The 19,449-nt window shown below is 60.5% G+C and overlaps 7 protein-coding genes across 7 annotated transcripts in view; 4 read left to right on the forward strand and 3 right to left on the reverse strand.

Annotated features, from left to right (window-relative positions):
* CHLNCDRAFT_24150 (hypothetical protein) overlaps window positions 1–1,298 on the forward strand; it is a gene marked incomplete at both ends in the record, with an annotated part of 1,959 nt that extends 661 nt beyond the window's left edge. The window contains 4 exons of the mRNA XM_005846777.1: window positions 150–331; window positions 437–590; window positions 728–912; window positions 1,117–1,298. Coding sequence (XP_005846839.1) covers window positions 150–331; window positions 437–590; window positions 728–912; window positions 1,117–1,298 — 703 coding nt within the window. The remainder of the gene's footprint in view (window positions 1–149; window positions 332–436; window positions 591–727; window positions 913–1,116) is intronic.
* A 218-nt stretch (window positions 1,299–1,516) lies between these two features.
* On the forward strand, window positions 1,517–4,650 carry CHLNCDRAFT_59686 (hypothetical protein). The gene is made up of 11 exons (XM_005846778.1): window positions 1,517–1,733; window positions 1,848–1,895; window positions 2,080–2,145; window positions 2,322–2,445; window positions 2,559–2,668; window positions 2,789–2,905; window positions 3,060–3,179; window positions 3,335–3,481; window positions 3,691–3,876; window positions 4,077–4,220; window positions 4,371–4,650. Exons 1-11 carry the CDS (start codon window positions 1,590–1,592, stop codon window positions 4,542–4,544), a joined length of 1,380 nt encoding a protein of 459 aa, XP_005846840.1. The 5' UTR covers window positions 1,517–1,589; the 3' UTR covers window positions 4,545–4,650.
* Window positions 4,651–5,236: 586 nt separating this feature from the next.
* CHLNCDRAFT_134624 (hypothetical protein) lies at window positions 5,237–7,730 on the reverse strand (the record flags this gene model as incomplete). The annotated part of the gene is made up of 7 exons (XM_005846956.1): window positions 5,237–5,448; window positions 5,497–5,738; window positions 5,945–6,018; window positions 6,754–6,809; window positions 7,064–7,188; window positions 7,328–7,461; window positions 7,656–7,730. 7 exons carry the CDS (start codon window positions 7,728–7,730, stop codon window positions 5,237–5,239), a joined length of 918 nt encoding a protein of 305 aa, XP_005847018.1.
* A 535-nt stretch (window positions 7,731–8,265) lies between these two features.
* CHLNCDRAFT_31371 (hypothetical protein) lies at window positions 8,266–9,676 on the forward strand. Its single transcript, XM_005846779.1, has 3 exons — window positions 8,266–8,493; window positions 8,645–8,879; window positions 9,159–9,676. Exons 1-3 carry the CDS (start codon window positions 8,285–8,287, stop codon window positions 9,558–9,560), a joined length of 846 nt encoding a protein of 281 aa, XP_005846841.1. The 5' UTR covers window positions 8,266–8,284; the 3' UTR covers window positions 9,561–9,676.
* Window positions 9,677–9,963: 287 nt separating this feature from the next.
* On the forward strand, window positions 9,964–11,908 carry CHLNCDRAFT_35689 (hypothetical protein). Its single transcript, XM_005846780.1, has 7 exons — window positions 9,964–10,016; window positions 10,151–10,213; window positions 10,369–10,483; window positions 10,581–10,846; window positions 10,990–11,183; window positions 11,373–11,490; window positions 11,636–11,908. Exons 2-7 carry the CDS (start codon window positions 10,187–10,189, stop codon window positions 11,813–11,815), a joined length of 900 nt encoding a protein of 299 aa, XP_005846842.1. The 5' UTR covers window positions 9,964–10,016; window positions 10,151–10,186; the 3' UTR covers window positions 11,816–11,908.
* Window positions 11,909–11,973: 65 nt separating this feature from the next.
* CHLNCDRAFT_134628 (hypothetical protein) lies at window positions 11,974–17,469 on the reverse strand (the record flags this gene model as incomplete). Its single annotated transcript, XM_005846957.1, has 18 exons — window positions 11,974–12,141; window positions 12,288–12,356; window positions 12,545–12,585; window positions 12,717–12,781; window positions 12,889–13,046; window positions 13,333–13,537; window positions 13,675–13,826; window positions 13,955–14,044; window positions 14,196–14,279; window positions 14,424–14,583; window positions 14,724–14,926; window positions 15,048–15,217; window positions 15,363–15,483; window positions 15,672–15,819; window positions 16,164–16,278; window positions 16,561–16,651; window positions 16,973–17,181; window positions 17,358–17,469. 18 exons carry the CDS (start codon window positions 17,467–17,469, stop codon window positions 11,974–11,976), a joined length of 2,361 nt encoding a protein of 786 aa, XP_005847019.1.
* A 1,402-nt stretch (window positions 17,470–18,871) lies between these two features.
* CHLNCDRAFT_35692 (hypothetical protein) overlaps window positions 18,872–19,449 on the reverse strand; it is a 2,877-nt gene continuing 2,299 nt past the window's right edge. Inside the window, exons 8-9 of the mRNA XM_005846958.1 lie at window positions 19,115–19,260; window positions 18,872–18,984 (exon numbers count right to left, since the gene is read on the reverse strand). Of these exons, the coding sequence (XP_005847020.1) occupies window positions 18,898–18,984; window positions 19,115–19,260 (233 nt within the window). The 3' untranslated portion in view covers window positions 18,872–18,897. The remainder of the gene's footprint in view (window positions 18,985–19,114; window positions 19,261–19,449) is intronic.

Here is a 19,449-nt window from a genome sequence, read left to right on the forward strand (position 1 = left end):
GCAGTGCACGCAATGCAGGGGCATGTGCAAGTGGTGGCGCAGCCCGCGGCGCAACAGACTTTGGCAGCACGCTATGCTGCATCCCCCACTTACACCTCCCTCCGCTGGCTGCAAATTTACTCCTTGTCTTCCCTGCCCGCTATGTCCAGGTACCAGTCCACCATCAGCGGGTCGTTCCAGGTGGTGGAGATCATTGAGACTTTTGTGAGCTACATGGAGAGCCTGGACCGCTGTGTGTGCATCGTGTACGACATTACTGCCGCGGCCGGCGGCGCGCTGGGCCTGAAGGCGATTCGCCTCTCAGAAGCCTTTGTGGAGGCGTATCGCGAGGGTAAGGCTGACCAAGTGCGACTCTAATCGCCTGGAAACCCTGCAGCGGGGCAGGGAAGCACAAACGTCTGATTCTGAGTGCCCGGTCTGCTGTGCTGTGCTGCAGGCTCGCTCACGATAGAGAAGATCCGAGCCAAGGGGCTGTCATGGCGGGACATGTTTGTGGAGATCCCCATCACTGTGCACAACTCAACCATGGCGGCGGCGCTGGCAGCAGAGATTGCGCCCTCCTCGGCGGCCACCACACTGGATTGCGAGAGGTATGCAGGGGGCACCGGACCTGGAGCCTCTGCCCGGGCTGCCGCATGGCCATTGATGCATTTTGAATTGTGCTGCCAGCCCCATGTACTGTGTCTTGCCTAAAAACACTGCATTCCACCGCCCTCGCTTCTCGTAGGTTGAACTTGGGCGTGGCACCCCTGCTGGAGAAGAACTTGGAGTACCTGAATGACTGCCTGGACGACTTGATGGTGGAGCAGGGCAAGCTGAGCATGCACCAGAACCAGTTGCGCCGCCAGCAGCAGGCCATCGCACAGTTCAAGATGCAGCGGCGGCAGGAGAACATGGCGCGGCGTGCAGCTGGTGCGCACCCCGCCCCGCTGCCTGTTGCCAGCCCTTGTGTGTTCTGCCATTATTAGCTTCCGTTGGGGCGTCCAGGCTGCCAGTCTCTTGCGTGACGGGGTAGCAAGCCTGCCGCCAGGCAGCTTGCCTTCCGCCTTCCTGCATTTTTCAGCAGGCTGTTTTCTGTGTGCGTCGTCCTGCTCCCTCCCTGGTGCTTGCGCGCAGGCGAGGAGCCGCTTTCGGAGGAGCCGCCAGAGGGCATGTTCAAGCCGGTGGCGGAGCCTAACCAGCTGGACAACATGCTGCTCAGCAACCAGATGGCCAGCTATTGCCAGCACATCAACAGTGCAACGCAGCAGGCGCTGTCCAAGCTGACTCTAATGGAGGGCCTGCAAAATGCGTTCTGACGCCCGTCAGCAAGCTGGGGCAACAAGCTGATCAACAATCTGATATGTCAACACGAGTTATTGCATTTAGATGTGTCGTAACTCCTAGAGTGAAAGCTCGTGCTTGGCCTTGGCCTTGGGGAGTGGAAGGGACCTGCGGGACGTGTGAGGGACAAAAACGCGCTCATCAGCACAGCTTGCTCTCGCCTTGTCCAGGTGAGCCCCGTAGAACGCATACAGAACGATTGTCGCTGCAGATGAACCGTGAAGGCAGCTGTGCCTGGTTGTAGCGCTGGTTGCGGATTCACCACCATGACGGCTACCCTGGATTTCGGCGACCCGCTGAAGCTCGATGAGCCCGCCCCCTTCGACGAGGAGCCTCTGGCGCCGCTGGCCGAGCCCTCTGCTAAAGCTGATGAGCCTCCCCCGTACCACTCTGTTGTTTTAAACGCTGTGGTGAGGCAGCCGGGGCGTGCCCTGGCATGCGGCAGTGGCGGCAGTGGCGGGCGGGGCAGTGCCGCCTCACTGTTCTGCCGCTGTTCTGCCCGACAGTTGCCGTGCCTTGTGCAGGAGCCACCTACCACATCTGGCAGACAAGCTGGCTCAGGGACATATGGGGTGAGCTGTGTGTGAGCTTTGGCTGCTTGTGAAGCCCGCCAACTCAGGGCCAGGACCCTCGGCTGCAAATGTAAACGGTTCCCGGAAGGATCACACAGCTACGGCTTTGCCTCTATGCGGAAAGCCACAGAAGAAGTTGTCCAAGGTATCTCAGGTCAAGGTGTGCGCGTGTGCCTGTCCCCAGGTGCCAGCCAACTCCGACTTTGACATCCGAGTGATGGACCCGGTGCGGCAGGGCGAGGGGGTCGCGGTGAGTGCTACGTGCAGGCACTGCCCCTCCTGGTCTGCCCACGTGCTTCTAGCCTTTCAGGCTCTATTCTCTTGCCAAACATTGGGTTTTGGCAATAGGAGCTTGGTGCCTGCTGCTACGACTGCTACGACTGCTAATGCTCCCTGCCCCCCCCTCCTACTAACTCCTGCCGGCAGGCATATGTATCATACAAGGTCATCACCCGCACCACTGCTGCCGGCTATCGCGATCAGGCGGAGGTGATCCGCCGCTTTCGCGACTTCACATGGCTGCAGAAGCGGCTGCGTCACGAGTTCCGGGGTAAGTGGGCTGGGGTGTATGTTGCTGGGCCGCATCTGTAGCAGATTCCTGCTGGACTGACCGGTGCTGTGATAGATCCCTGACTGGTCCCCTACCCGCGCCGGCCGCCTCAGGCGTGATCGTGCCACCGCTGCCCGAGAAGAATGTGGTGGAGAAGTACAAGATGACCACCGAATTCATCGAGCAGCGCCGGGCAGCACTCACTATCTTCATCAACAGAGTGGTACGTAGTTGAATGTGGTTGTGGTGGATTGGAAGAATGGGTGGCAGAATGGACAGCGCTGTGCAACATCGAGAGCAGCAGCATCACGCTGTCAGCTTACCTCGTTCAATCCCCCTGCAGGCGGCGCACCCAGCGCTCAAGGGTAGCCATGAGCTTCAGCTGTTCCTGGAGGCCAGTGAGACGGAGTTTGCAATCGAGGTGTCGCGCAGCCAGGTGGACGACTCGACTGTGACGCAGGTGGGCAGGGCCGAATGCAGTTGACAGCAGGGGCCTCACCTCCCTTGCTGAATGAGCTGCACTGAAAGTGCGGTTGACTGTGTTTTCTGCTGTGCGTCCTGCAGCCTTGCTTGGGCACCTCCCATTACACCAATTGGCGCCAGTGCACCTGCAGGGCGCAGCCAAGATAACACTGACGGGTGCTGTGAGCTTTTTGCGCGAGCTGGGCCACACCGCGTCCAACCTCTACCATAAGAGGACGGACGATGAGGAGGAGGATGTCGAGTACCTCAAGGTTGGTGGGCAAGGTCTGCAGGCTAGTCCCTAGCATCCAACCCCATTGTCCCAACCTCTAGCATTCTGGAGATAGGATACTGGGCGCACACACCACCGCTCGCTCGTGCCACCCATTTCGCTGGCTGCCTTGGCGTATCCTGCATTTCTGTGTAGCTGCGGGCGTATGTACACGAGCTTGAGCGGCACCTGAGCGAGGTGCACCGCCAGGCGTCGCGCCTGGTGCGGCACCAGGCGGAGCTGGGGGAGTCGGTGCGGGAGTTTGGGGTGGCCATGACGGCGCTAGGGCGATACGAGGAGTCGGTGAGTGCGGTGTGGCAGTGCTTCGCTATGCACTCAGACCCGGAGCAAGGCAAGCAACAAGTTGTGTTGGCCCATTGGTGCTTGTTACCTCGCTCGACAATGCTCTACTTTGCTTGCCAAGCTGCAAGGAGTGGTCTGCTTCAAGTCCCAGCTCGCTGCTGCCTCCCTCTTCCTTTGACCCAGCCTGGTGGTTTCTTCGGTTGGTGCAGGGCTTGATAGCCGACAGCTTTGGGCAGCTGGGAGACTGTGCTGATGCGGTAGCACGGCTGTGTGCCAAGGCCAGCACCAGCCTGGCCTCTTGCTTTGAGGCGCCACTCAAGGAGTTTGTGCGGGGCGTCAAGGCGGTGAAGAAGGTGTGCGCCGACCGCAGCACGGCACTGGCAGTGTTCCAACAGGTGCGGCGCAGAGCGGGGGGGGGGGCGGGGGGGGGCGGGCGCACGCGCGCACACGGGCGGCGGCAGGGGGCAGATCAATGGCTGGTTTGCAATGTTGCCTGGCTGATGCAGCTGATGCTGGGAAGGTGAAAATCAATGGGTGCAGAGCCTGCTGTGCGCACGTCCACTCATAAATGAACATCCCTTTCCCCGGTTAGCAGGCACGCGTTGATGTGGATGGACGGCGGCAGCGGCTGGCCAAGCTGCGTGGCACGCCAGGCATCCGTGAGGAGCGGGTGTCGGAGGCGGAGCGAGACCTTAGCGGCGCGCAGCAGCGGGCCGAGGCGGCAAAAGGGGAATACGAGGTGGATTGGGGGACGGGTGGGCAACCTGAGCCCAATAACCTTGGTCCTCTGCTCTAAGGTTGTTGCCGGCCGACTCCTGCCATCGACCAGCCAGGCCTCTCTGAACCTTCATCAGCTGCCCCTTGCCGCCGCCCTGTGCCCGCCCTCCAGACCATCGTGCAGCGCATGACCGGCGAGGTGGATCGCTTCCAGCGTGAGCGAGCTGTGGAGGTGGGCTATGTGCTGCGTGATTTTTCCCTGGCGCAAGCGCAGGTCAACGGCGACGCAGCACGCCTGTGGGGCTCCTTTCTAGCTAGACTGGCAGCGGCAGGGGCCACCAGCTGATTGCGATCCCACTCCCTCAGCCTCCTCAATGTCGCCTCTTCCTACGATGCATCTGTGAGCAACGTTTTTCATGCATATTCAAATGATGGGTTACACACCAAGTGATCGGTTGACGGTCATCCAGGAAGGCGCAACCATTGGGAGCCGCAAGCAGTGTCCAAAACAGTGGCTAGCGAGGGGCCACACACACACAGAAGGGCTGAAATGATGAACATTGGGCAAGTTCAAGATAAAAGGGGGGAGGTGGGAGGGACAAACAACCGGAGGGTTCGTGCGCCATGCTGCACACAGCTGCACAAGAAATGAATGCGCTAGTTCACAAGTAGTTCAGCAGCGGTCGGCACATTGCGCCAGCTACAAAGTAGGCAGGGGGGCAGGAGGGGTAATTGATGGTGTACACGCGGTCAGGTGATTTGGGCCCCAAAAAACATATGTTGCAGAACATCATGAGGGGGTGCCACTGAATTGCCGATGGCAGAGGCGCAAAACAAGCAAGGTGCGCACACATTAGCCTCCAGCCGGCCTGTGGGGGCTGGCTGGATGGCTGGTGGGTGGCAGGAGCACACAAGGTTGGGCTGCGGGCGAGACCGTAGGTGAGGGGAGGCGGGTTGCGGTCGTTGGGTTTGCGTTCTCCGCTGGTGCAACCCAGCAGCTCAGCCGCTGGGCGCGTGGGGTGGGTCCTCCTCGGTTGCTCAGTAGCTGAACAAGTCGGTGGGCTCTGGAGAGGGGCAGTGGGCGTGCTGCCAGCCCCCTAGAGGCACCGCAGGCGATGCGCGGCTGCTGGCCATCGAGCGGGAGGAGGCAGCGGAGGGCGCAACCTCCATGTCGGCATCCTCACCCTCCACTGCGCCGGCCAGCAGCTGCAGGCCCTGGTCGGGGCTGGTCATGAGCAGGCGATAGTCGCCTGCGCAGGAAGAGAGGCAGCGAGGACCTGCCCTCTCGTGCAGCGCACGTAGGCTGGCCTTGCAGGCGCGAGGCGCTTCCTGGCGCCACAGCGAGTCGTGCACCAGGCCGTTGGCGGCACCGGAGCGCACGGGCGGCGACACGCCAAACCCGGGGGCAGAGGTGCTAAGGGAGCACTCTGATGCAAACAAGCGGCGCAGCTCTGCCAGGCCCGCCTCCAGGCCCGCTGGGTCAACATCGCGAACGGCGCCGCTGCTGTTGGTGGCAGCGGCGGTGGCTGCCATGGTGGTGCTGCAGAGGGCATGGCAGGTTGGGGCACTGGGCTGAGCACACCGACCCACGATCTCGCCCGCTTGTGGTGGCCGGTCGGCGCCAGTTTTGAGCTGGGGGGTGGGGGGTGCTGGGGCGGCGGTTCGGCCCGGCGTGTGCCGCGCTGACAACAGGCAGGGGGACCTGGCCGGGGGCATGGAACCCCTGCAGCATGCACCAAAGCTCACCTGCCGGCGTTGAGCTCTCCAGAGGCAGGCTCTTCGAGGTCCGCCCAGCTTCTCCGCGGGCGGATGGCCTTGGGCTGTGGGCAGGGGAATTCGGGCGGTTTCAGCAGCGCGGGATGGGCGCCGCGGGTGCAGCGGTTTTCTCGCTTGAGCCCTGCAGCAGCGCACCTCAGTGGCCCACTGCCCTGTGCGCCCTCTCTGAACGTCTTCCCAGGCCCTGCTCAAGCCCCCCGGCCTCGCCACGGCCGAAGCTATTGACAAGGGTGAGGCCATTTCCGCAAGATGAGAGCCTGGAGTCAGGCACACTCAGACGATGCACATGGTGAAAAGATTTGGCGGAGAAATGGCTCGCGGGCCCCCCCTTAGCCATGAAGAGACCGCAGGCCTTGGCCCTTTTGGGGAAGAAACTACTTTTTATCACTACTCATCGAATGGCATCCAGAATTCTGGTTTTAGCATGACAGGGAGCCGCACCGCGGGCAGGACGCGACGGCGGCGGCACTAGGGTTCTGGGAGCGTCGCCGCCACGGCGGCGACGCTCGCAACTGTGACTGGTGAGTTAAACAACTGTGATTGTGAGTGTAACCGCGGTCACAACAGGCACGAACAGGCACGGCATGCATGGTGAGGCGCGACTGCAACACAAGTGACACCAGGCGCACTGCAACACACATGACGAATCAGCGGGCGCCGCGACGGGGACGTCGGAAGTACTGAGCGGAGTACAGGACACCCCTCGCCAGCCCGCTGGTGGCCAGAGCAAACCTCAAGCGCTGCGCCGTCGTCTTGGTCGTCTGCACAGTGTCACGCACCACCGCAGCAGTGTAATCCAGCCGCGCCCGCTCCTGCAACGCTGCCTCCACCTTGTCTGCAGAAAACGCGGCAGCGGAGCGGAGCAGGCGAGCGGCAGAACAGAGGCGCAGCGTCAGCGGGAACTGGAAGGGCCACCACAGCCAGGAATCAGTTTTACAGCCAGCAGAGTGCAGAACAGCACGCAAGTTAAGCCCGCTCCATGAGGGGGCAGATTGCACAAGAACAGTAGGCAGGCTGTGGCAGGCAAAATGGTGCATGTCACCCTGCAGGCAGGCGCAACTCGACAACAGATTTGGCACAGCGGCCCACCCTTGGCTTGCGGCAGCACGTATCCTGTCATCGCCTTGCCCGCCATGCTAGCCCCCTGTCGCAGGCCCTGCTCCGCGCTGGCAAGCGCCCGTGCTGACGCCCGCAGGCCATCGGTCAGGTCAGTGCTGCAGTGGTGCAGTTGCGAGCAGCAACGCGAATCCCCCGCAGGACAGTCGGGACAGGACGGAGCAAAACTTCGCACAAGGAAGGAGGTGGATGGGGCATGTCGACTCCTTGCAATGAATCTTCCAAGGGAACACCCACCTGAGTGCCCCCACCTCCTGTATGCAGTCAGCCAGCTCCATGCCCGATAAGCGCAACGTAGCTGCTGTGTCAGGCACTTCTGCCTGCACCGTGAGCAGCAGCAACTCCAGCGCTCGAGCGCTGCGCCGCATGGCCTGCAGGGTAGCGAACGGCACCCGTTTGGTCAAGACTGTGTGAGTGGTGCACACCAAGGGGTTCAAAGACGATGTTAGGCAGCTGCAAATGAAACACTTGGTCCCCCCCAAAAAACAACACATTTTCAGTAATTTAGAGATTCGTAGGGAGGTGAATGTAGCCCGCCTCCCTCTTTTTTCCACCATCCACTCACCAGCATTGTGGGTATGGCTGCCAGCAAGAATACGGAGAGCGAGACCCCCAGGATGCAGGTGCCTGCCGCAAGCATCACTGCTGTAGGGTTGCTGTTCCATGCGTGCACCAGGGCGGGCCAAAACGCGCTGGCAGGCACTGCCGGCAGTCCAGCAGCTGCCGCCACCTGCCGCCACTTTGGATGCACGGCCCGCCGATGCTGTCCGGCCCGCCTAGCCTGACCCATGCCCGCCAGTGTTGTGGGTTGTGCCGGGCGAACCGGTGCGCGGCAAGTCCCCGCCCGCCGCCGCTGCAATGCCGCCAGCGCCAATGGTCCGCCAGGGCAGCACAGGGCCTGGGCTGCAGGCAGCTGTGTGTTCATCAGCACGGAGGCCCGTGCATTCATGCTTGCCAGAGCTGAGGGAGACAACCGAGAAGGAGGGAAGGCCCCTTCTGGGCGTGGCAAAAATGCCAATGGGTATAGGCTCTGCTCTTATAATCACAGACTCTCGTCTGCGCAGAGAGAGGGAGAAGTTTCGCGTCTAAGCAAAGAGAGAAAAAAATCAGCTGACTAGGCTGGGGTGCATGCCTCACTCGCCGATCGTTGCCATTTCGATCCACCTCTGTGTTCTGTTTACATCGAGTGGCAAAATGGCGAGAAATGAGGAGAAGGCACAGTCGATGCTCAATAGGTGGCTGGCGGGGAAGCAGCAGGAGGTCAAAGGCGACAGGGAGAAGCGACCATACTTGGCCAGCGAGTGCCACGACCTGAACGAGGCGGACAAGTGGCGGCAGCAAATCCTGCGCGAGATTGGGCGCAAGGTCATGGACATTCAGAACGCGGGCCTTGGGGAGCACAGGTGGGGGCCAGGGCCATGCAGCGGCAGTAGGGCGAGTGGGGCAGGGGAAGGCTGGCACCATCACCGCTGGCGGGCTTGGCGCAGCCTGTCTTGCCGCCTGCGTCGCCTGCACCGCACCTGCATCACGCCGTCCCTGCCCTCGCTGTTGCAGGATTCGCGACCTGAATGACGAGATCAACAAGCTCATTCGGGAGAAGGGGCACTGGGAGCGGCGGATAGTGGAGCTGGGTGGCCCCGACTACTCCAAAGTCGGGCCCAAGGTCACAGACAGCGAGGGGCGCTCGCTGGTGGAAGCCGCTGGGCGCGGGGCCGGATACCGCTACTTTGGTGCGGCCAAACAGCTGCCGGGCGTGCGGGAGCTGTTTGAGAGGGAGGCGCCACGACAGGCAAGTTAGAAGCGCAGGCGCTTGTGGCAGCCTGCAAATGGCGAGGCAGCGAGCAGTGCACAGCGCGTGCGCTCTTGTGGGCTCGGTAGAGTCATGCGCCAGCAGCGCAGCTGCATCTTGTCCCGGTGCTTGCAACCAATGACGCCGAGCAGCTGTCGATGCACACGCGTGCTTGGCCGGGCACATGCCGCCGCTGCACTGCCCCACCTTCTCGCCTAAGCGATGCTCACCCCAGCTGTCGTCCTGCCCAGCCTTTTCTCGCTCTACCGCATGATGCAGGTGCGGCGCACGCGAGCCGAGATGCACCGGGCCATCGATGCCGACTACTATGGGTTCCGCGACGAGGAGGACGGCATTTTGGAGAAGGTGGAGGCAGAGGCAGAGGCCCCCATGCGACGGCAGGCGATAGACGAGTGGGAGGAGAAGGAGGCAGAGCGGCAGGCGGCGTTTGCAGACGTGCGTGGCGGCATGCCCGAGGGCGGCGCTGCAGATGCTGGTGGGCAGGGGGCAAGGGAGGCGGCAACGGCGACGCAGTTTGTGGCTTACGTGCCGCTTCCAGACCAGAAGGAGATTGAGCAGAAGGTGCTTGAGAGCAAGAAGCAGCAGCTCCTGAAGCAGTACATCAGCGCTGAGGAGGCGGCCAAGCAGCAGCAGGCCAGGGAGCTGCTCAACCGGCGCTAACAAGTGCGGTCCCACCCGCTTGCTGTTGCCCTTGCTCAAGGTGCTGCGCACGGCTGGTGGTACCTGTCTCCATCATACCCATCTTGTTTCAGTTTGTGTGTGAGGCGAGGAGAAGCATGCAGCAAGGAATGGGAAGGGGATGAAGGCCTGCGAGAGGCGGGGCAATGCTGTGATGCGCAGGTCGGGCACAAGGGAACGACAGATCTACCGGCTCAAGCCCTAAAATCTTCAATCCACTGTGGTTCCACACACACTGCTCGCTCGGTGCACACACCGGCATCAGTGCACTCCCACTTGGTGCCCGAGGACGATCAACCTGCTGCTGCGCACCAGTCCATGGAAACCCTGAAACGTCCTGCAGAGCAGGATGAGCGTGCGCTAGCGGTCTCGGTGAAGCGGCCGCGTGCAGATGGCTCGGAGGTCGTGGTCCAAGCCAAGCGGCCTGAAATCAAGCAGGCAAGCTCTTTGGAGAGAGTGGCCGCAGCGCCTGGTGTTTGCGGTCCGAGCTGAGGTGCTGAGTGGGGCGGGAAGGCGCCGCTGCGCGGCAGCGCCTGTGGCCCACTCTCGGGCTCCTGCGCTCTTCACTGCAGGGGCCAGACCGTACCAGTGCACTCCAGGCGCCAATCATGTTGCTCACTGGGCATGGGGACCAGGTACGTGGTGTGCGGCGGCAGTTGCTCGTGTGCGATGGGCAGCAAACTCTGGCAGTCACTGCGTTCAACCCTTGTTCATGAAGTTCTGGGACATGCCCACTTTGTGCGCTTCCACTGCCTGAGCGCTGAACCCTCTTCATGTGCATGGCGCACAGGTGTTCACAATGCGGTTCAATGCCGAGGGTGACGTGATTGCCTCGGGCTCGCACGACAAGCACATCTTCTTGTGGCGCACCTATGGCGAGTGCGAGAACTTTATGATGCTCAAAGGTACGATGATGACGCGGGGAGGTTGCAGTTGTTGATGCCCGGGCTCGCCTCTGTTGTGCATGCCTGCCCAGGACGTGCACCCCCGCCATGCCAGCAGGCCACAAGAATGCCGTGCTGGAGGTACACTGGACACCGGATGGTGAGGAGTTGATCAGCTGTAGCCCGGACAAGACGGTGCGGGTGTGGGACGCAGAGACGGGGACGGAGGTGAAGCGGCTGCAGGAGCACAAGGACATTGTGAACAGCTGCTGCCCGGCGCGGAGAGGACCTCCGCTGGTGGTGTCTGGCGGTGACGACTGCCAGGCAAAGCTGTGGGACCTTCGCGCACGCAATTCAGTCAAAACCTTTGACGAACGCTACCAGGTAGGAGTGTCAGTGATGCAGAGCTGGTGGGCGGGGGGAGTGCTGCATGGGGGAATGAGTGCCTGCCATGCGTACCTCAACTTGGATTTGCCAAACCTTCGCCAGGCTCTTTGTGACGCCGTGGTTGCCGGCTCTCCATGCAGATATTGAGTGTCGCCTTTTCAGAGGCGGGCGATCAGATCTATACGGCAGGCATTGAGAATGTGGTGAATGTGTGGGACCTTCGGCGTGAAGAAGTCAGCGTGAGTCTGGCAGGGCACAGTGACAGCATCACTGGCATGCGGCTGTCCCCTGACGGCACACACCTGCTCACAAACAGCATGGACAATACGCTGAGGTGAGGCTAGCAAAGACTTTCCGCTGTCTGCTTACTGTATGAGCAGCAGCGGTGGCGGCAATGAGCCGGCTGACTACGTGCAGGCTGCCGCTCGAGTGTCATGCTGCCCCCCCCCCGGGTGGTGTCCTGTTTGCCTTGGGCTCGGCGACATCTGCAGACTGCGCTGGCCTCTTTCATGCCTACCTGCAGGGTGTGGGACATGCGGCCTTATGCACCTGCAAATCGGTGCACCAAGGTATTTGCGGGCCACGTGCATACCTTTGAGAAGAACCTGCTGCGCTGCGACTGGAGCCCGGACGGCGAAAAGGTGCGCCAGTCAGCATCTGCGCACACACCCATGTCGTACATTGATCATGCGTCAGCAGCCGTTTGCCAGCACAGCTTTGGGGAGCTCCCCAGGCTGTGTGCCTTCACGCCTGCTCTGCAACCCCCACTCCCCCATTGCGTGGCAGGTGACGGCGGGCAGCGGCGATCGGTGCGTGTACATCTGGAACACCACCACACGTGCGCTCATGTACAAGCTGCCGGGGCACAGCGGCAGCGTGAATGAGTGTGTCTTCCACCCAAAGGAGCCCATCATCGGGTCCGCCTCCTCCGACAAAACCATCTATCTGGGCGAGCTTGCGCAGTGAGGAGCATTATGGCAGCGGCTGCCCGATTTGCATTACGCGATGACACTCACGCTTGTCGTTGTTGAGATCTCAATTAACACACTTTGGACCGGCCGTCGGGAGGTGCGCTATGCGCAACAATGGTTGGGATATAGAAGCCTGAAGACTGACAAGTGCACCTAGGACAGATTCGGGATGGTGAGGGTGTCCAGCTGCAGCATGTCGTCCATCACCTGAGCCCGCAGCTCGTCAGGCCACTCTTGCGGGTCAGGCTGCCGCTGCAGCAGATCAATGGCGGCCTGCCGGGCCTGCTCCAGCAGCTCACGATCCGCCGGGATCTGGGCCACCTGCGGGGAGGGCAGCAACACAAAGACAACTGGACATGGCCACCTGGAAACCGATGACGTGAACAGAGAGGCACATTAGTAGCTGTATCTTTGCTTGCCTTGAGAGTTGTCTTGATGTCCTTCCCACTCTGCCGTTTGCCTAGCACCTCACCCGCGCCCCGCAGCTCTAGGTCGCACTCTGCCACTGCAAACCCGTTGTTGCAGTTAACCAGTACCTGCAGATGGCACAGCAGCTTCATATTGATTAGCTCCCTGCATGTGCTACAGCCCCCATGTACTGCAATGGCTGCATGTCTCCATTGCAGTAACCCTGGATGCGCACCTTCATTTTTTTCTGCACGCTGATCCCGGCATCCGCAGAATAGACTAGATAGCAAAAGGATTGGCGTGAGCTGCGCCCCACCCGCCCTCTCAGCTGATGCAGCTGGGCGAACCCGAAACGCTCTGCACTGGTGTGGTTGGGTGAGTGAAGATGGACGGGGTGATGGACGGGTGGATGGAGACTGGATGGGTAACAGACTCTGCAGACCCAATGCGTCACGCCCAAGCTGTCCTCCCACCCCATTCCTGCCCACCTGCATGCTCGATGACCATAACCGTTGCCTGCGGCACATCCACGCCCACCTCCACCACAGTCGTGCTGCGCAAAGCAGCCGTGGCAAGGAGGCTTGAATGACCAATGCCCACCCCACTGCACTGCATGCAAGCATCACAGCGTCCAGCACGGGCATATGCCCTGGCACCCACCTGACCAGCACCTTGATGGCACCTTGCTTGAACTGCTGCAGCACCGCGTCCTTCTGATCTGGCGGCATCTGGCCGTGCAGCAGGCCGCAGTCCTGGTGTGCAAACACGCCCTCCTCGACCAGCCGGTCCAGTTCACTCGCAGCTGCCTTCACCTCCGCCTGCAGGGATGGGCGGCAGGGATGGGCGCAGGGCTGGTCTGCAGGGTGCAGGTGACGAGCAGGCATCCATGCATGAAGGCTCTGCCAAACCACCCATCCACCCACCAACTTGTCGCTGGTCTCGACAAATGGGCAGACAATGTAGCACAAATGACCCAGCGCCGTCTCCTGCCGAATGTGCTCATACATCTGTTGGCATGGGGTGAGGGTCGCGAACCTGATTGGGGCGAGGGCGCGGTGCGCACAACTCTGACAGCAGCACAACATCCCAAGCTGCCCACCTCACCTGCTGCCGCTCCGGGCTGTCATCCTGCAGCATACGGGTCAGTACAGGGGTGCGTCCCGCAGGCAATTGCTGAATTAGCACTTGTGTCATGTTTCCGTGGTCAATGAGCGCCTGGGTGCGGGGGATGGGGGTGGCGGTCATGTGCAGAACGTGCGGCACGGGGGAAGCCTTAGCCAGCAGCCGTCCTCGTTGCTCCACGCCAAACCTGCGGAGCAAGCAAGATGGGAAGATATGACTGCTAGAAAAATGCCGCAGTCTGATTAGGATCCTGAACCGATAAGCATGCATCGAGGTTGCTCGCAGCAACAGAGCGGTGGCCTGGCTAGCGGCTGCACGGCGCACTTGTGCTGCTCATCCACGATGGCCAGCCCCAGACGCTGGAAATGTGTACTGTCACTGATAAGTGCATGGGTGCCCACAGCGATGTCGATGTTGCCGCTGGCCAGCCCCTCGTCCACCTGAGCACGCGGCTTGCCCCGCACTGACCCCGTCACCTGCGGCCAGGGGTCGCGCAAAGGGCGCAGGGGTGAAGGGAGGGAGGACATAGAGACGCAGATCCCCAGGGCAGCAGCATTTACAGCCTCCCACCAACCAGTGTGATGCGTGGCTGCCTAAAGCCCACGATGCCATCCTTGCCCGCCTTCCTGTTAATGTCCTGCACCAGGGCCTGTAGATTGCGGTAGTGCTGTTCTGCCAGGATCTCGGTGGGCGCCTGCAAACGCAGGGTGTGAATGTGTTATGTAGCTGCAGTGTGGGCTTAAAGAAAGGGAGCATGGCAGGAGCCCTAGGGACAAAGATTCAATTCCATGCAAGCCTTCGCACACATCCTCGAGGCAAACAAGAGCCCTGCCCCATCGGCGCACCATGATGGCTCCCTGGTAGCCCGACCCCACAGCCGCCAGCAGCGCCAGGCATGCTACTATTGTCTTTCCGCACCCAACTTCGCCCTGCGCCACAGCAGCAATAGGGCCGCCCCAAATTGTGTCAGCCCTCCACACTTTAATACCGTCACCACCTGCCGGGTTGCACCAAGCTTGCTGCAGAAATGTCAACACAGCAAGCACGCTTGGGGTCTAACCCGGTCTACCCACCTGCAGCAGGCACTGCATAGGTGGCCAGCCCTCCATCTGCCCCAGGATGTTGTCCAACGCCACTTGCTGCCCGTTGGTCATCTCGAACGGCAACGCTTCAAGCGCCAACTGCAAGAGCTTGCTGTCACTAACCTCGACTCCTCCGCCCCCCGTCCCCGCCCTGCAGGCAAGCCAGGAAAGCTGGATAAACGAATGCCAGGTCAAGGGAAGCAGGCTGCGCAAAGAGGGGCAGTAGGCCAGATCATCCCACTCTGACACCCAGCCCCCTGCATCATCGAACGACTGCTGCCGTTGGCTCACCAGGCCATGGACCGCATCAACAAAAGCTTGAGCTGCAGCGCCAGCAGTTCCTGGAAGGCCAGGCGCTGCCGCCCCTCCTCCAGCAGCACTGCATTCTTTGGCTGGTGCACGCTTCGCAATGCGGGAAGCAGCGGCTGCAGCTGGTACTGCTCCCGCATCCAGCTGGGCAACGGGTCCTGCAGCTCACCCTTGGCATCCGCATCCTGCACAGCACAGCAAGTCGTCCATCAGGTTACACGGCTGTTGCGCTCTAAAAAGGGCTCAGGCTTGGCTGGAAAAATATGTGGAATATGCTGATGAGCATACTATTAGAGCAACACTCACCTCTGCAAACTTTAGCGCCTTCTCAACCAGTGCGGCCATGGTCTTGGACATTATGTCGCCCTTAATGGGGTGCATCACCTCCAGCCGCATGCTGCTCTGAGGCTGGCAGAACTCCTGGTGTGAATCATCCAGCTTCAGAACGTTCCAGCCTCCGACCAAGCGCCAGGTGTCTGCAGCAAGCGGGAGGATGCCATCAGTGTTGGCGCAATTGAGCCACAACGAGATTCACCAATTGCTACCATCACATCACTGGCTGGGCTTGCCCCAACTGACCTGGACGTGCAAACTTTTCAATGGGTTGGAGTTTGACAGGACCCGACAGGACCACGACGTCCCCAACCGACCCAAGCTCCTGTTGCCTCTTCTTCAAGGCCCATGGTGACCCTCTCCTAAACTCAAACACCTCTAGCAGGCACTCTCTGCCATCATAAGCATTCTCTGGTAGCCAGGGCACATCAAAGCACGCTTGGGCAGGATGCACAACCTTGTACATAGCACTAAGGAAGGAGCCATTACTTGTCGATTTAAGATACTGCGCAGGGAGGGACAAAGGCGAGTCGAGCCAGCGGGGTTGCTGGGTGAAGTTATTTATAACTGGCTGGCAACGCTTGCCACCACCCTCACCGGGCCCTTGATGCAGCGGGCAGCCAGCGTGACTACAGGGTCTTCATCACTCTCCTCGGGAAGCCTGCCCGGTTCAGAGGTGAGTAGGCGGCTCGGATAGCAGTCCAACAGCTGCCCAAGGGTGCCGACGCCCACAGACTGCAGCTGCCTGAAGCAGGAAAGAGGTCAAAGCAATGTTGAGAGGGCTGCAAACACAAGACGCCCGAATTGCAGGCCCCCATACCACTGGGCTGCCCAGGCTTACTCTCGCTGCCTGGTGGTGAATCCCCCATGGCGCTTCAGCTTGTCGATGGGAGTGGTAAGAAGGGTGGATCGGGGTTCCTGCTGCAAAGCCAGATATCCTCGCTTCACCGTCTCAAGGTGGGCCCGCCTACAGATGACAGGGAGCGGGAAACCAGGTCGGAAAGAAACCTAGTCGAAAAGAAACTTGATGAGATTAATTAGCGAGAACAGAAGCGCTGACACAGCTATTGACAGCTATTGCAATGCAACGGGGCGGGCTCTTGCCTGGCCGCGGCGTCGCTGCTGACCTCCAGCTCCGCCTCCAGCACCGGGTCTGCCACATCGAGTTCCCGCTGCACCTCCTCCACTGCTTCGACCGCATCTGCTGCAAGAGTGTCCACCAGGCTTACGCTGCTGATACCCTGGCTGAAAGGGCTCACAGGCTTGCGCCGCTTCGCCGGCGTTGTGGCCTTGACACCAACACTGCCGGCCCAGCCACACCACACAGCGTCTGCTTGCCAGACAGCAGCGTGCACGTCTGACTCAATGTCGCCAACTGCATGGAGCCCGTCACAAAAACACAGCATGCAGAGTGATGCAATGAGGCTCCGATGCCGCGCTTCTGGACGCAGGACGCGAAGAGCCCTTCATCACCCCGTCCACCTACCTGGCAGCTGGAGCAGATCGCGCAATAGGTGCTGCAGCACCAGCAGGTTGCTTCTGCAATCCTCCACCGCCCGATGGCTCACATCTGGCCGCTCGCCAGAAAAGAAGGTGTACAGGGTTTCCAGCTTTCGATCCTTCGGCTGGCCTGGCTCCCCCGGGCTGGGGAACACTACCCGCGCAAGACTTGATGTGTCAAGGAAGCGAGCATGGCGCAGTAGTGGTAGGCCAGTGGAGTTGGCTTGACGATGCAGCTTAGGGAAATCAAATGCTGCAGCAAGACAGCCAAATGGGAGCAATGACCATACCCAAACTTGGGGCCCAACGCAGCTGCAACAGCAGACAGCGGCGGCGTCCTCGCCTTTGATGTTGTGTCCAATTAGAACAAGGTACGCTCCAGCCCCAGCTGCCTCAACCTGTTGCCGCAGGAAACTGACGAAGCGGGGGTAGGCCTCCTCAAAGGGTCTGCCATTCTCCGCCAGAAACTCCGCTGTCAGGCCCGTAGTTTTGGTAGCCTCTGGGTCCATCACCACACCAGGGGGCAGGCAAACATACTCGTGGAACGTTGCGGTGCCGCCAGCGCCCACCGCTCCAAATTCCGTAATGCAGGCCTTTTTGCCCAAGCCTGATGGGGGCAAAGCACAGCAAGTGGACACATGCTACAGGAGCAATGTGGCCACATCAGTCGGCATGAACTCTGCACTGTACCCATGCATCTCGGCGGGGCAAGCATGTGTGGCTTGCTGCGGCCAGCACGGCACCCCCACGTCCCACTTGCCCAGTACCACCCATGAGGCTCACCCGAGGTCTCCAGGTCAAAGGCTACGGGCACTGGCCGCAGCAAGGTTGTTGGATCAGGGGGATGGAATGGCTGCTGCGCCTGCTGCTCCAAAGTGAGGTCCCATTCCTCCATGTCTGGCACGGCGCCTACTTTTGTTGCTACTTTTGGTACAAGGGCTTGGCTAGGATAGCCCACGCCTTCTAGTCTCGCGTTCAGGGCTGCAGCTACAGGACCTGCCTGCTTTGCGGTGGATGCCGGACAAGGCAGGGCCAAGCCTAGTTTAAGTCCATGGTCACTGTGCTGAGTCGAGGCTGGCAGCGATGCACCATGCTGTGCGCTAGGCACGGGCCCTTGAGGTAAGGCTGGCAGTGCTGCGCCTTGCTCTTGACGCGCCCAAGGCAACCCGCCATCAACTGCTGCACTCAGTGCATCTTGCCCGAAAGAAGCACTGCACTGGTCGTGTGCTGTATTCCTTGCATGGCGAGTGAAGCGGGCAGCCGTTCTGCAGCAAAGGGGGCGCAAGTACCAGGGCTCATGCGGACCGACCAATCTGGAGCAAGGTTGTACATGCATAGGAAACCAACGATTGGTGGTGCCATGCCACTAGGACTTGCCTACTCAATGTATAGGAGGCAACATCGGTACTGCGGACGGTAGCTTCTGTGCCAGGTACGATGCCAGTAGAAGCTTGCAAGCTAGTCAACAGCTGCTTTATGTGATCGCAAAACTGCTCGCGCTGCTCTCGCGGTAGGTCGCCATAGCTGCTTGCCTGTTGCAACAGCGCATCGATGGGCGCAGAGGAGGGTACATGGCCACTCCGCTTCAAGGACAATAAGTTGGCGGCCTGCAGGGCAGAGTCACTCAATACTCTTGTCAACATTGGACTGTACACCCTGTCAAGAGCAAAGCAAATGAGAAAACAATCAGGTGCAGAAACAGGAGCGGGAGCCAACGTCAACTCACGATGAACACATTGAAAGGGGTACTGCCCTGGTAATTGCAGTAATGTTGCTGAGCTTCAAATTCGATGCTCCGATGCAGTTTTCCAAGCTGGGAGATCGCTCCCAGCTGTGCAGAAGGAGTATGTGTGGCAATATGCCGGCGTGAAGCAGCGGCCTGCAGCAAGTGGTGTGGTACCAACAATATTGGCCGAGAGCCGTGAAGTTGGATTTCAGTTTCCAGGTCACCAATCTCCCTGCATGGACCCGAGCGCTCGGCAAACTCCTAACCTGAAAGGCGGCGCCTCGTCCCGCGTGCAGCACCAGGCGCCCGGCTGAGCGCATGTTTCCGGGCTGATGCACTACGTTCCTCCAGCGCATCGCATAGCAATGTCCTGGACCTGGAAATTTGGTGTGGCTAGTCTCTTTTTAAGCTCTCGGCCCCGCCTGAGCGGCGGCCAACGAGAAGAAAAGCACAAGCAAAGCGCGTGCAGGCGCGACAGCGCCATTCCTGCACCGCCATTCCTGCACCGCTGTACCGCTCTCGCCGCCCGCAATGCGCGCTTGCACGGGCAGCACTCCATTGCAATTGCTATGCCAGCCCATATGTTACCATCCCATATTAATTCAGTGGGCCTAAAGAAGTCGGAAGAGATACTGAGGGCAACAAGAGCGGGGAAGTTGTTGGCGCGTAGCTCACCAGTCGCCGCTGCAGGGAACAATTGCAGGCAACAAGAGCTCAGCAGCTATGCAAGGCAGGATTGACACAGGCGTCCACAAGAGCTTGCCAGCCCGTCCCTTCTGGGAACAACATCCTGATGACTTGGCAATCCACTTACCCCGGCATGGCGAAGCTGCTGGAGAAGGCATGCACCTCTGCCTGCAGCTGCTGCACGTCCTGGCGTGCCCCACCCTCGCTGTTCAGGTACTGCTGGAATTCCTTGAGCTTTCCTGGTGCCGGCGTCTTGGACTTGCAGTCCTGCGCCATGGGATACAGAGCAGCCCGGACTCAAAATGCACAGGGGCAGGTGGAAAAAACCAAAGCACGCCGGCCATGCAGCCTTCAACACAGCTTCATCTCAAGGGGCCCGGTCTGTAAACAATCTCAAGGGGCCCGGTCTGTAAACAACCAGGCCACGCTGCTGCCGGCGCCCCCCGCTATCTACAATCTAAA

This window comes from Chlorella variabilis (assembly GCF_000147415.1).
Source record: "Chlorella variabilis unplaced genomic scaffold CHLNCscaffold_12, whole genome shotgun sequence".
Classification (NCBI taxonomy): Eukaryota; Viridiplantae; Chlorophyta; class Trebouxiophyceae; order Chlorellales; family Chlorellaceae; genus Chlorella; species Chlorella variabilis.